The sequence below is a fragment of the Marmota marmota genome, unplaced genomic scaffold, assembly GCF_001458135.2.
Source record: "Marmota marmota marmota unplaced genomic scaffold, marMar, whole genome shotgun sequence".
Taxonomy (NCBI): domain Eukaryota; kingdom Metazoa; phylum Chordata; class Mammalia; order Rodentia; family Sciuridae; genus Marmota; species Marmota marmota.
Window position 1 is genome coordinate 37,738,599 of NW_025999853.1, and position 13,056 is coordinate 37,751,654.

The following is a 13,056-nucleotide window of genomic DNA, read 5'->3' on the forward strand; positions in this document are numbered from 1 at the left end:
TACTAATATGAGTTTATTGCTGCTGCTGCTGCTTAGAATAGAAAAGTCCTTAGAACAGTTGCAATGTCACCAGAAATGTTCCTTGGGCCCTCAGCTTCTCCTCCATAGCATACCTATTCCCCTCAAAATTGTATGCATATATTTTTCCAAAGGCCAAAGAGCATTTACACTTATTAACCATTAGTTCAATGATTACCCTTCATTTTTAAAGTTCAACTGTAAAAGTTTGTTAAAGTAGATTGTTTTATCTTAATCAAAAGTTTACCAAGAACTATAGGATGAGTTTGTCAAGAAAATCAAACATATCTGTAGAAAAATGTAAACATAGTTTCATTCTCATGTCTACTAATGACTTCAGTTTTTTATGAATCCTGTTATAAGCAAATAGTTACACTTGACAAAAATTATAAGGAAGAACCAGGATTCATTGATTTGATTTTACCACTTCCTATTGTCTGAGGAAATTGGCAAAATAATCTCTATAGTATTTTCTAGCTATTTAAATTTTCTATATGACCATTATAATAAATATTTTTCTTTGGCCAGTTATCTATAATACAAATTATTTTAAGTATGAGGCCATATGTTAAAAAGTTATTTATTTATATAATATTTTTTAATTCTTATGGCATCCCTGATATGTAGTATTATTATCCCCACTTACAAATGAGAAAACTGAGGCTTGCAAAAACTTAAAAACATGTTCAAAGTCCAAATCTATAAATGGCAGATCTGGGATTAAAACTGGGTTTTGTCTGACTCTAAGATCCATACTTTCCATATTTAAATACTCTTTGACCACTTCTACTTACATATTGGAAAATCATCTGATTGTGACTTGTCATCAGTAAGACCCTGATAGGCCTGTCCAATCAGTAAATGCCTCTCTTGTCAGCTTCACCTTACTTTAGTAATTCTGTCACCTCCTCTAAAGCCAGGACAGGAACTCCAAGCCCATCTCAAACATTTCTTCATCAATAACAGCTTCTATCAGTGTTCCACCTGCAATCTGATTGGTTCCTCACTGTTACTTCAAAACCCCTCTGCTTTCTGTTCTACTCGCCCAAAGGAGACTTTGACGGTTGTTATAATATATTTTTCCTGGGGGTCCTTTGTCCTTTGGAACAGCTGCATTCACTGATTTATGCAAATTCACCATGTGTGTGGCTTCTCTTTCTATATTTTGATTATTATTATTAACCTACCTTTGGACATTTCTTCTGACTCTGAATCCCCTCCCTGCAGCATAAATATTAATAATGGTTTTATTAGATGCAATTATGTTAACAATACCAGAAAATGAGTTTGGCCAGGTTGGGTCAGATCCTTAATAGCAAGGTTAAGACATTGACTAAATGTAATAATAAAAGTTTTCACCTCTGATTGCTAAATCTGTTTTGTTTATATTTCAAATAATTGTAGGCTTTAAAATAAACAAATTTCAGATCCCTTGAATTACAATATATATAATCCAAAATGTGCTAAGTAGCATATTCAGGAGAAAGTAAGGTCAAGATATCAAATGTTATTACTTAATAATGATTTAATAACTAATCCATTTAATCAATATTCTCTTTTTTAAGTATTCCTGATGAATAATTGAAAGATGGGCTATTTTATAATGTACCTTGCTCCAAATCGAGTGAGCCAATTATATAAAACTTTAAAAATATAAAATTTTAAAAATAAAATGGTTAATAAATACCACAATTTAATGGCCAAAAATGTTTATGTACTAAAAACTTTAGTACTTGAAACATTAAGCAATTAAAAAGCTTTTGAGCATATCAGCTTAAGGAAAAGGAAAAAGTTACTGCTCCTTAAAAAACTGAGAATATTTGTGCTTAATTGTTTGCACTTAATGTCACTTGCAAAGCAGGTGCAGAAGTATAATATCATAAAGGGCTGTGCATTTTATTTTTGCTCCAGATTGTTACTTACAGGAGCCCAAAAACGTTACTTTGAAAAATTATCAATTTACTGTGACAGATATGCTGAACAAATTCCAGTAACCTTTGTGCTTGGTAAGTATAGGTCACACGCAGAATGCAGCCACACAACTGTCTCCATTAGGATGACACGGATGACTCTGCATGAGAGTGTTTCCAAGCTGAGAGGCATGCCTGAAAAGCCAATGCTTGCACTAGAACCAGAATCATCCATAAAGTTTGCCTTCAGGGCTGCTTTCGCTAAATTAACACCAAGCAAGTTTGAGGTAATAATTTGCTATTGTAAGCCTTCTCTTCACTAACTCTCCATTTTTGTGATCAGTATTATAGTTCTAATACCCACTTACTGGGTGCCTGACATTACCAGGCACAAGTGACATCTTTTTCTGGAGGTCAAAATCTTAAGGTATAGATAACTACATATTTTTGTATTCCCAACCCCTAAAAAGGCTAAAATTCTGTAAAAGCATCAGTGTCACCAATATGTCTGCTGCTAAGAAATTGCTTTATTATTTCCTCTTGTTCTACAGGGTTTTATGTTACTCTAGTAGTGAACCGATGGTGGAACCAGTTTGTGAATCTGCCCTGGCCTGACAGGCTGATGTTCCTCATCTCCAGCAGTGTCCACGGAAGTGACCAGCATGGACGCCTTCTCAGAAGGACACTGATGCGTTATGTAAATCTCACATCCCTGCTCATCTTCCGCTCTGTGAGCACGGCTGTATACAAAAGGTTTCCAACAATGGACCACGTAGTTGAAGCAGGTATTGTGAATGGCTTAACCTTCCTCAGCACTTCTCAACTGAGATAGGGTCCTCCAAAACTCTGGGAAAATCTCTTTTTCTTTCACTCAGGAAACGTTCATTGTTTATCTATTATATACCAGAAGCAATTTTTTTTAATTTATTTATTTTTATTTCTTACATACATGACAATAGTGGAATTCATTGCAATCATAATTATCCATTCATAGCAATCTTAAGAAGCAAAGATGAATGAGACATGGGCCCTGCCCTCGAGAACTTTACTTGGGAGGGGGAGGGGAGGAGGCTGCTTTAAAATAAATTTAAAATAAATGTAACAATCATCAATTTATTTTAAAAAAAACCTGTAATGCTACCATACAATTTTCCAGTACTTTATAGCTTATTTCCTTTTATAGCTATTCATTTGGACCTCTAGAAAACAGATTTGGAGAGATTATCAACTGTCCTGAATTGCACAGCTGATTAGTGGAAGAGCCAGAATTAAAATTCAGGCCGGAATTCTAGTTAATACTTTTCCCAAAGCATAAGTAGATCCTGGCAAGAATCAGCAATGTGGGTTTTCATCTAAGCAGATCCTAAGAAATGGCAGTGAAAGGCTGTTTCAGTGTAGATCTGTTTTCTCCTATGCTTCAAAGTAGATACACTTATTCTATCTGGGATACTGGATACAGTATGCTGAGAACAAATTATGTTTGAGGGATGATTCTCTTTGGCATGTAAATATTTAGCAAAGGCTCTGTTAAATCAGCCTTCAATAGGGTGAGGATTAAATTAGATAATTCTTGGCATATACAGACAATATAAGAACCATGAGAGGATTGATACATTGAGTATGGTCTCAAATTAGATTGCAATCTCCAGTTTTCTTTTCTGAAATGTCCTTGAAAATAGTTTTTTGGATGAAGAATAATATTTGCATTGGCTTGTATTGTTTTGTCTTCTTTTTTAAAAAACAATTAAAATGGGCAAAATACTTTATTTTTTAATATGTATTTTTTTGTTGTAGGTGGACACAATACCTTTATTTTATTTTTTGTGTGGTGCTGAGTGCCCTCAACGTGTGCCAGGCAAGCGCTCTACCATTGAGGCCACAGCCCCAGCTCATTTTGTCTTTTTTGATGGGCAACATAAGTAGTGACCAAGATCATAGTGTCAGTGTTGGAATCTTGCTAGCTATATGACCTTATGTGAGTTATATAACTTACCTGTGCCTCAGTTTCCTCATCTATAAAATGGGCTTATAGTAACTTATAATAGCACCTACCTTAAGTACCGTATAGGCTAATTATGAAAATTAAATAACTTAATATTTGCAGAGTGTTCAGAACAAAGTCTGTCATTTTATAAGTGCTGCATTTCTTGTTACTTCACTGAAATCATCTAAAACAATAGAACCTTGGTCATTTGTGGATATGACATCCTGAGTCTTCTTGATCCACTTTGACCAGAAGGTTGTGAAAGTCAAGATGGAAGTAAAGAAGGAGGGGTGTAAATGATGTTTTTTGGAATATAGAGTGAGATGCAAGAAAGTCACAAGGTGCAAGGAGTTAATGAAGGATTTAAGTGTAGGGATGAATGGCCTGGCAAATGCATAGGTATATCATAATGTATGACTAGAGGAACTTTTAAAAAGTTAGTTCCCCCTGTCCTCCACATTTAAAGTAGAAATCTGCTTCAGAATGATCAAGTTAAAAATGCTATTTGACAACTTAATTTTTTATCTTAATATCTAAAGAATCAAATATGTTAAGAATTACATATGGGGTTGGGGTCAGTGGTTGAGTGCTTGCCTCACATGCATGAGGCACTGAGTTTGATCCTCAGCATCACATAAAAAATAAAATAAAATATATGTGTCCATCTATAACTAAAAAAATATTTTTTAAAAAATTACATATGGGCTTGGTCAGGTGATGCACACCTGTAATCCCAGCAATTTGGGAGGCTGAGATAAGAGGATCACAAGTTTGAGGCCAGCCTTGGCAACTTAGTGAAACTATGTTCAAATTAAAAAAAAAAAAAAATTAAAGAACTGTAGTATCTTAGTAGTAGAGCACTTACCCAGCCTGTGCAAGGTCTCAGGTTCAACTCCCCCAATACTGGATTAAAAAAAAAAAAAAAACAAACAACAACATCACCTTTAAAGAAAGACCTAAAGACAAATAAGAAAAGTCTAACCCATCCAAATTGATAAGTGTACTTGGATGAATAAAGGTGATATTTCTCTAGTTTGGACACATCTTTGGAACGAAGAGAGTATATTCTGCCAGGAATCAGATACTGGGCCCATTTCTCAAAGAAAATCTTAACCTTTTAGTGTCACCTTCATATACAAAGCACCTCAAGAAACCAAGATGGCTGGCAATGGAAAAGCTCTGGGGTCTAGTCAGACATGAACTCAGAAAGCTGAGCTGTGCCCTGGTCTGAGGGGCAAGTAGATAAAGGGCAGCAATTAGATAATGACATAATTTCACTTCCTTTTGGTGTATTATTTTTATAATAACAAGGTCTACTCCTTTTCAAACGTGGATAGATGTCTGCACAGACTTGTATCCAGGCTTTTTCTCTTTTGAGGGTGCCTGGAATATTGGAATACTTCTTTTTCCCCAACTACAGAAACCCAGACTATTCCAAGGAATCTGGAAGTGAGTCATTCACTCCTTGATACACATTTTTTCCTTGATGTATATTTAAATTCATGTGTCTCAAGATTTAATCCTCTGACCCATAGACCCCTGCATCTTGACTAACCAGAGTTATTTATTTAAAATACATTTTCCTGGACCCCACTTCAGATCTGCTGGATCAGAACTATTGGATGTAGAACCTAAATACCTACATTTAAATGTACTTCCACTTAGGTTAGAGAAGTACTGAATCTTTTCTGGGATGCTTATTTTTTAAATATTTAAAAATTATAAATAAAAATTATAAATTTTAATTATTTATAATTAAAAATTATAAATTTTTAAATAAATAAAAATTATTATAAATAATAATTATAAATTTTAATTTATAAATTATAAATAAAAATTATAAATTTTAATTATTTATAATTTTATTTTATTTGTTTATATTTTATGTGGTGCTGAGGATCAAACCCAGTGCCTCACACATGTTAGGCAAGCACTCTACTACTGAGCCACAACCCCAGCCCCTGGGATGCTTATGTTTAAAACTCTTTCTCACTCCTTGTGCAAGACTTCAGCTTTTCATAGAAAAAAAAAAAACTCATTTCTAATGGCAAAGTAGCGACAATTAAGAAAGATTTAAGATTTTAACCTGGCTAGTGTCTCCAGAGTTATAAAAAGGGGATTTGGGGGCAGCAACCTGGTCAGAGGATTTGAATTAGAGATGGACTGACTGAAGGAAGAAGAGAATTGAGGGAGATGATATGATGCCAAAGCTTTTCCAGGTGCCCTTTGAGATCATCACTAATGACCTCTATAAAAAGCTTCTACTGCTATAACTCCTAAGTGTTTTCTCAAAAGCCTGAAAAGGGGTACAGGGCATAGCTTGTGCCCACAGGAATACAAGGCTTTTGTGTTAGGGAGTAGGGCAAATGTTCCAAGCCACTACTCTCTAAGCTAGGAGAGACACTTCAGAAGCCAGGTTCCTCCAAGCTGCTCCAGGGCCTGCACCCTCTGCCCATGACAACGCTGACTCACCAAACTTGCTGCTCCTTCCCCTGCAGAGAGGCTGACTCAGAGGCTGCACATGGAGTCTATTCCAAGTTCTCCCAACTGGGCACATGCCTCTGCCACTCCCTGACTGCCCTTTGCCTGTGCCAAGGTTTCTGGGAAGAATAGGAAGTTCAGGGATGGCGGAAAATGTTTGGCAGATGGCCTGACTCCAGAGCCAGGGCACCTGCTCCTGCCTGAGGGCAGAGAGGATTGGCAAATACACCACCAGGGGCCCAGTAGGGTGTGGCAAAAGAGGAGTCAATGCTGGGAGCACAAAAATCCTCATCAGTTGACTCCCTTATATAAACTCACATATCAGGAAAAATATGTATTCTCAAACTTTGGTGTGCATTACATATTGTTAAAATCAATATTGTTAAAATCAATATTTTTAAACATGTACATCCTAAGGTGCCACCCCCAAAGATTCTCAAGTGGAATCCAGGAATTGGTATTTCTAACAAACTCCTTGGGGCTGAGATAGGTGGTCCCTTGATCACACTCTGAGAAACAATGGACCCTAAAGCAATCCAAGTTTCCCTTCAACCTCTTCTCCTTCTTACTTCAGGAAAGGTTCTTGCCTATATAGACTCACTGCTAGCCAGGAGGAAGTAAATAAGAGGGCCAGGAGAATGAGTATTAGCAGCTTCTTTTGGATCATCTGGCAGTTCCTTGATTGGAGCTAGAGAACCCAGCCACTTACCTGTTAGTCCCCAAACTTTCCTTGCTTTTAAGTTGGACAGTCAAATTATATTTATTCTGGCAAGTAAAAAGGCCACAACACATGCTGCCAGGAAAATACGATTTACCTATAGGTGAAATTTTACAGGTTAAATTTCTCAGATGAAAAAATGAAACTTTAAAATTTTTGCTTATACAAAAGAAATGTAACAACTGAATTCAAAATAATGTCTATTATGCTGAAAAGTCCCTGAACTAATATGTTACCAATTATTTATCAGAGGGACTACAAGATAGTCTCTGTTATTTTGTCTATTGTTTACAAACCTGTTCTGGAAAATTCTAACTATTTCGATCACCTGCCTTGGAAAATGTCACTCATTCCAAGTCAAGTGCACAATTCCAGACTTCTGCTAATTCAAGTGATGACCTTAGTTGAGTGCATGTATCAGACCAAAACATTTTATCTAGTATTGCACAGGCATAAGGAAAAGAAAATAATTATCTTCAGAATTACTCACCACAAGCACAAAGATGGGTAATAGGAAATCGTATACATTTCCCTAAAAGAAACATTAGCAAAACTGATGTTAAATCTATCATGCATTTGCTCATTCAACAAAACTTTACTGAATGTATACTGTATGTCAGGCACCATACTGAGCACTGGGAATACAGGCTTAAACAGGTGTGGTCCCTGTCTACAAGTTCAATAAAAACACCATAAATCTTGTCTAATAATATTAATCATTTTACAAATATATTTACAGGTACACTGTATTTCTCCTCTTTTATATATTTATTTATGGCAATTAAACCCAGAGGCACTTTACCACTGATTTATATCCCAGCCCTTTTTATTTTATAATTTTTTTTAGACAAGATTTCCTAAGTTTCTGGGACTGCTCTCAAATTTACCATCCTCCTGCTTCAGCCTCCTGAGTTGCTGGGATTACAGGCCTGTGCCACCACACCTGACTCTACTCTTTACATCTCTACATTGCTTTATTGCCTCTAAAATGGATGATTTCCACCTATGCTTTGTAGCTTATAAGAGTATTTAGAAGACAGTAAACTTTGAGAAAAAAAAAAGATATCTTTCCTTTTCTTAAAGTCCTAAAATCTTAACATGAAGTTCTTTGAGCTATTTTATAACTCGGGGGAACATGATGAGACTCCACTGGAATTTTTAATGACTCTCATGATTAACAGACATACAACTAAGCAAGCCACCCAGTTATTAAGTGGTTGTTGAGTTAAAGTCCTGACTTCAGTCAGATTCATTGGCTGGAAGCCTAGCCCCATTTGAGTTTCTGGCATAACTGTGTCATTTAATCTGTGATCTTCTCTTCTCTCCCTAAGTAAAATCAATTGACTTTTGCATAATGTTTCTGCCCTGTAACCAACATTTTTATTGGGATTGAATGGGAACACTAAAATGAATGGAATGGAATGGAATGGATTGGAATCGAAGAACACATAATTGTGGGTTATGGTGGAAAACTTTTGATACACTGCCCTGCAGGATGCTGTCGTAATGTGATTCCATCCATCTCAATCTTATTTTGCCTCTCTTTGATTTTCCCAGTCAACAGGTATTTCAAAAGTTCTCCCATTATATTTAAAGGAGATCTATAATTGAAGTGGTGGCTTTGTTGCATACATTCGGAAAACAGAGATGAAAACGAGCCAGGCACGTTGAAATCTTCCTGAACAAGTCATCCCTCTGAGCAGGGCTCAGATGCTGAATGCACAGCTTTATTTTTCAGAAAGAACCCATTCTGCCTTCAAGTCTTGAGGTGCAGAGCTTTTAGTTCTTCTGCTAACAGAGCCTCTGCTATAAAAGCAAAAGATATCTGTCTCAGCTTCAACCAAGGAAAAATAGGCCAAGTGTACAGCAGACAAAATCTATGATGACTGGAATGTTGTTTGTCAATGTATTTAATTAGTCTTCTGCCTTGAGGGCAATAAAATTTGCCTTAAAGTAGCAAGCAGATCCTGCTCCATAAAACTACAAGTTGCAAGTCAATGCAAACATACACCTACATTGACAGATATAAATATTTTACTCTGGTTAGAAATATTTTGGGGGGATAGGCAACATGAAAATCACTGAGCAGAGCTGAGCTAGTCAGAAAGAAAAGAGCTACCAAGAGAAATCTAGGCATGTGCAGTAGCAGGATAAAATAGCGATGCCAGCCAGGGCTGTGGATAGGGCCTGAGGAAGCATGGCATGGAGACAGACATGTGAAGGAGACAGGGTGGTGGGAGACCAGCCAACTGATCATGCTGCCAAACTGTAGCACATCGATAACTGCAATTAAACAGCCTTGGATAATGGCCCTGTTCTGGGGGGAAAAAAAGCATTGGTCTCTGGTTTAATTGACTTCAAGTGCTGATGAAAATATCATTACATTTCATAACAAATGTTCTTTGAATTGATTTGACAATCTAGAGACTTTTTTCAATTGACCAACAATTTGATTTCCAAAGATGGAATTACTTTAGATAAGATGTTTGACCCTTCAGGGAACGACCAAATTCTTCCTGCATACTCTTGAGCGATACATTAACATCTGATTCACGATCTATTTTTCTTAGTAATCAAGAATTTAGGCCAAAAACAAAACCATTAGCTTTCTTCTCTCTACATGACCCCTTCCAATCAACCGATGTCCTACATTGAGAGAAGGGCCTAACTCTTGCCTTATTGTTTGCACTAAATAAACCCTCACTCTGCTTATTTGCCTAATGCTTAGAAGCCAAGAAAGGGCTTGCTTGCACAATTTGATCCATACTCCTGAATAAAAAATAGCCAGAGACAAAGTAATTCTTTGGTCAAATTACAGAGATTGCAACCAACATACAAGCAGGGTCATTTTTGAAAATTAAACTATAAATCCTAAGAATATATCTGTTAGAAAATTGATATAGAATATCTGAGAATAGGCTTCCAGTTAAAGGAAGAATCGCTGCAGCAAGTCTTTCAACATAAAGCCAGGCCAGGTGTGGTATGCATGCCTATTAACCCCAGCTACTCAGGAGGCTCAGGCAGGGGGATCACAAGTTCAAGACCTGCCTGAACAACTTAGCAAGATCCTGCCTCTCAAAATGAAATTTTTTTTAAAAATTGGGGTGTAGCTTATTGGTAGAGTGACTTCCTAGTATTTATGAGGCCCTGGGTTCAAAACCCAGCACCACAAAAAGAAAAAAAAAAAAAAAAAGAAAGCATTAAGCCAAGACAGTCAAATTTAGCTGTTAACCTCTTGTAATAACATTTAATCATGCTCTGCAAGTCTTAAAAAAAAAAAAAAGTAGATTATCTGGATCATGTAACAACTTTGAGCTGCACTAAGAAAGAAAAGAATTTCCAGGCTTATTTTCATTTTTACCTCCAGAGAGAGTACTAATTTCCAGGCATTGGCAGAATGTTCCTAAGGTAATCTGAATAACTTGAGTGTAATATTAAACTTGTCTTCTGTTGGTAAATATTGTCTTTGTAATTATAACTCTGTTTATTCCAAATACTGAATAAACAGAAACTTCATTTGTTAGGACAGTGATTTTCAAACATTGCTGAATATCAGAATATGTTGATGCATAAGTGCTAAGTTTGTATAATCTCACTATTGTTATTTTGCATAAAGGTTTTATGACAGCAGATGAAAGGAAAATATTTGACCACCTCAAATCTCCTCATCTGAAATACTGGGTTCCATTCATCTGGTTTGGTAATCTTGCAACTAAAGCCCGAGATGAAGGTAGAATCAGAGACAGTGTTGATCTTCAATCATTGATGACTGTAAGTACATCATAAACCCATAAGTTAAAAAAAAATGCCATTTAGATCCCCTAAAGAACCTAGATATAACAAGTCAGACCAGAAAGAATCTGCTTTGTTTAATCCTGGTTCCATGAAATTAGAAACACTGGGGTAGTATCAGAAGCTACAGTGTACAGGACAGAGATAGTATACAGGTTGAATTCAGATTCTTTTAGTGGCTGTTTGGAAGCTGTGTTTCAACAGAATCCTTTGTAATAGGTTCTGTAAAAAGTGCTCCCCCACCCACCCCCAAGTGTTGGGAATCAAACCCAGGGTCTCATACATGTAGGCAAATGCTTTATCACTGAACCACACTCCCATCCCAAAAGTGTTCCTTGATTCGTTAACCAAGGGCTGCCAAGAGACCTGAAGGATTTGGTGCCCACACAGCATATTTGCCACCCCTAGGATAAAATCTGGAGGAAAAGTAAACCTCCTAAGCCATTTCCCCAAAACTGGACTATCCCAAGCTTAAGTTAGCTTTTCAGGTGTTCCAATTATTCACATGAAAAAGCAGTATTTTCACTACACAAAAGAGCCCTGAGTTCATCTGAGAACAAATTTACATAAGAACTGGATACATTTGTGCCACAACTGTCTCCTGCTTGGATTAGGCTGAAAGGAGTCCATAGCTTAAAAACAGCTCTCAAATTAAGGTGAACTCTTCATCCCAGTCTTAGATAATAATGTATGTTCAATAGAGGAAAGGAATCAATGAAACACAGTCCTTTCTATGCCAATTCCTATGCCACACAAAGATGGATTTTTATATGAGCATTCAAAAGTCTCCATTTGTAGCAAGGGGAAGATTTAGGATATATTTGCATCTCTTTTCTAAGATCTATATTAAGCATGTTTTTAAATAAGAAGGGGGAAAAATACCCTCGAAATTTGCTAACTAGAAATTACAATTTAAATATCAACCATGGCTTTCTTATCACCACTTTCACCTAATATATGGGTTGGAAATTATGGATCCTATAGAATAAGGGATATTTCTATAAAGTCCTGTCTTATTTTAATATTTTAAAGAATATGTATGTCCAGATGTTCTCACCCTTTTTGCACATTGTTCAGTGATTCTCGTTGCTTGTCATTTTCAGAACTTTCTTTTTGTAGTAGTCTTGGTAGCCAACTTATGAGCCACAAAGGCAATCCCATCACTTTACAAACCCATTTGGAAAAGACGTGCCCATGTTATGAATCCCAGTTGATGTTTATTACCATACTCATCATCATATTAAATCATGTTTTGTTTCTGGCTTAGGAAATGAATCGATACCGCTCTTGGTGCAGCCTCTTATTCGGTTATGACTGGGTTGGGATTCCACTGGTTTACACCCAGGTATCAAACACTTTGCATGTGATATTTTCTATTTGCCCACCTTGGCACTCTAGCTCCCTGTGGGCAGCTAGCACTGTCCTCTCACTCCAGTTTCTCTCTATTCCAGGTTGTCACTCTTGCTGTCTACACCTTCTTCTTTGCATGTCTGATTGGACGCCAGTTTTTGGATCCCACCAAAGGCTACGCGGGGCATGACTTAGATCTTTACATTCCAATCTTTACTCTCCTACAATTCTTCTTCTATGCAGGATGGCTCAAGGTAGCCATCAGTTTTGGTGCCCTAAGATCCACTCTTAAACTATCACGTTCCAAACTCCACACTGCTCCTATAATGAGTCTTTAGAAAATTATTAATCAGTGAATCAAAGGCAGATTTAACATGTAACAGCACAGATATGTGATCACTTTTCCATCAAGGATTAAAATGACAGAGATGTAGTTCAACTGTGTTGCAGCAGTCTGAAACAGTTTGTTATGTAAAGAGATTAGAAGAACACTTTTTTCATAGCTATTGATTTTTTAAGTGTCTATTTGTTCCCATTAGGATTACAATAATGTAATTAAAGTAATAACTGTGCCTGCATTTTTATACCACAATAAGCAACTAGGAAGAGTAAGCAAGGGCAAAGAAGCAGCTTTGGATATCAATCAGATTTAAGCATTAATTGTGTAGTAGTATTTTAGTTCGGCTCAACTCTGTAAATTATTGCTTGAAATCCTACTAGCTGTTCCACACCATTAAGTGCATCCAATTTTCAAAACCAGAACTTAGACTCAGAACTCATCAGAATCAAAATCAGAAACACCA

General features: G+C 36.5%; 1 protein-coding gene across 1 annotated transcript in view; it reads left to right on the top strand.

Annotated features, from left to right (window-relative positions):
* Best3 (bestrophin 3) overlaps positions 1–13,056 on the top strand; it is a 34,697-nt gene that overhangs the window by 1,652 nt on the left and 19,989 nt on the right. The window contains exons 2-6 of the mRNA XM_015483023.2: positions 1,930–2,024; positions 2,480–2,713; positions 10,728–10,882; positions 12,171–12,248; positions 12,355–12,507. Coding sequence (XP_015338509.1) covers positions 1,930–2,024; positions 2,480–2,713; positions 10,728–10,882; positions 12,171–12,248; positions 12,355–12,507 — 715 coding nt within the window. The remainder of the gene's footprint in view (positions 1–1,929; positions 2,025–2,479; positions 2,714–10,727; positions 10,883–12,170; positions 12,249–12,354; positions 12,508–13,056) is intronic.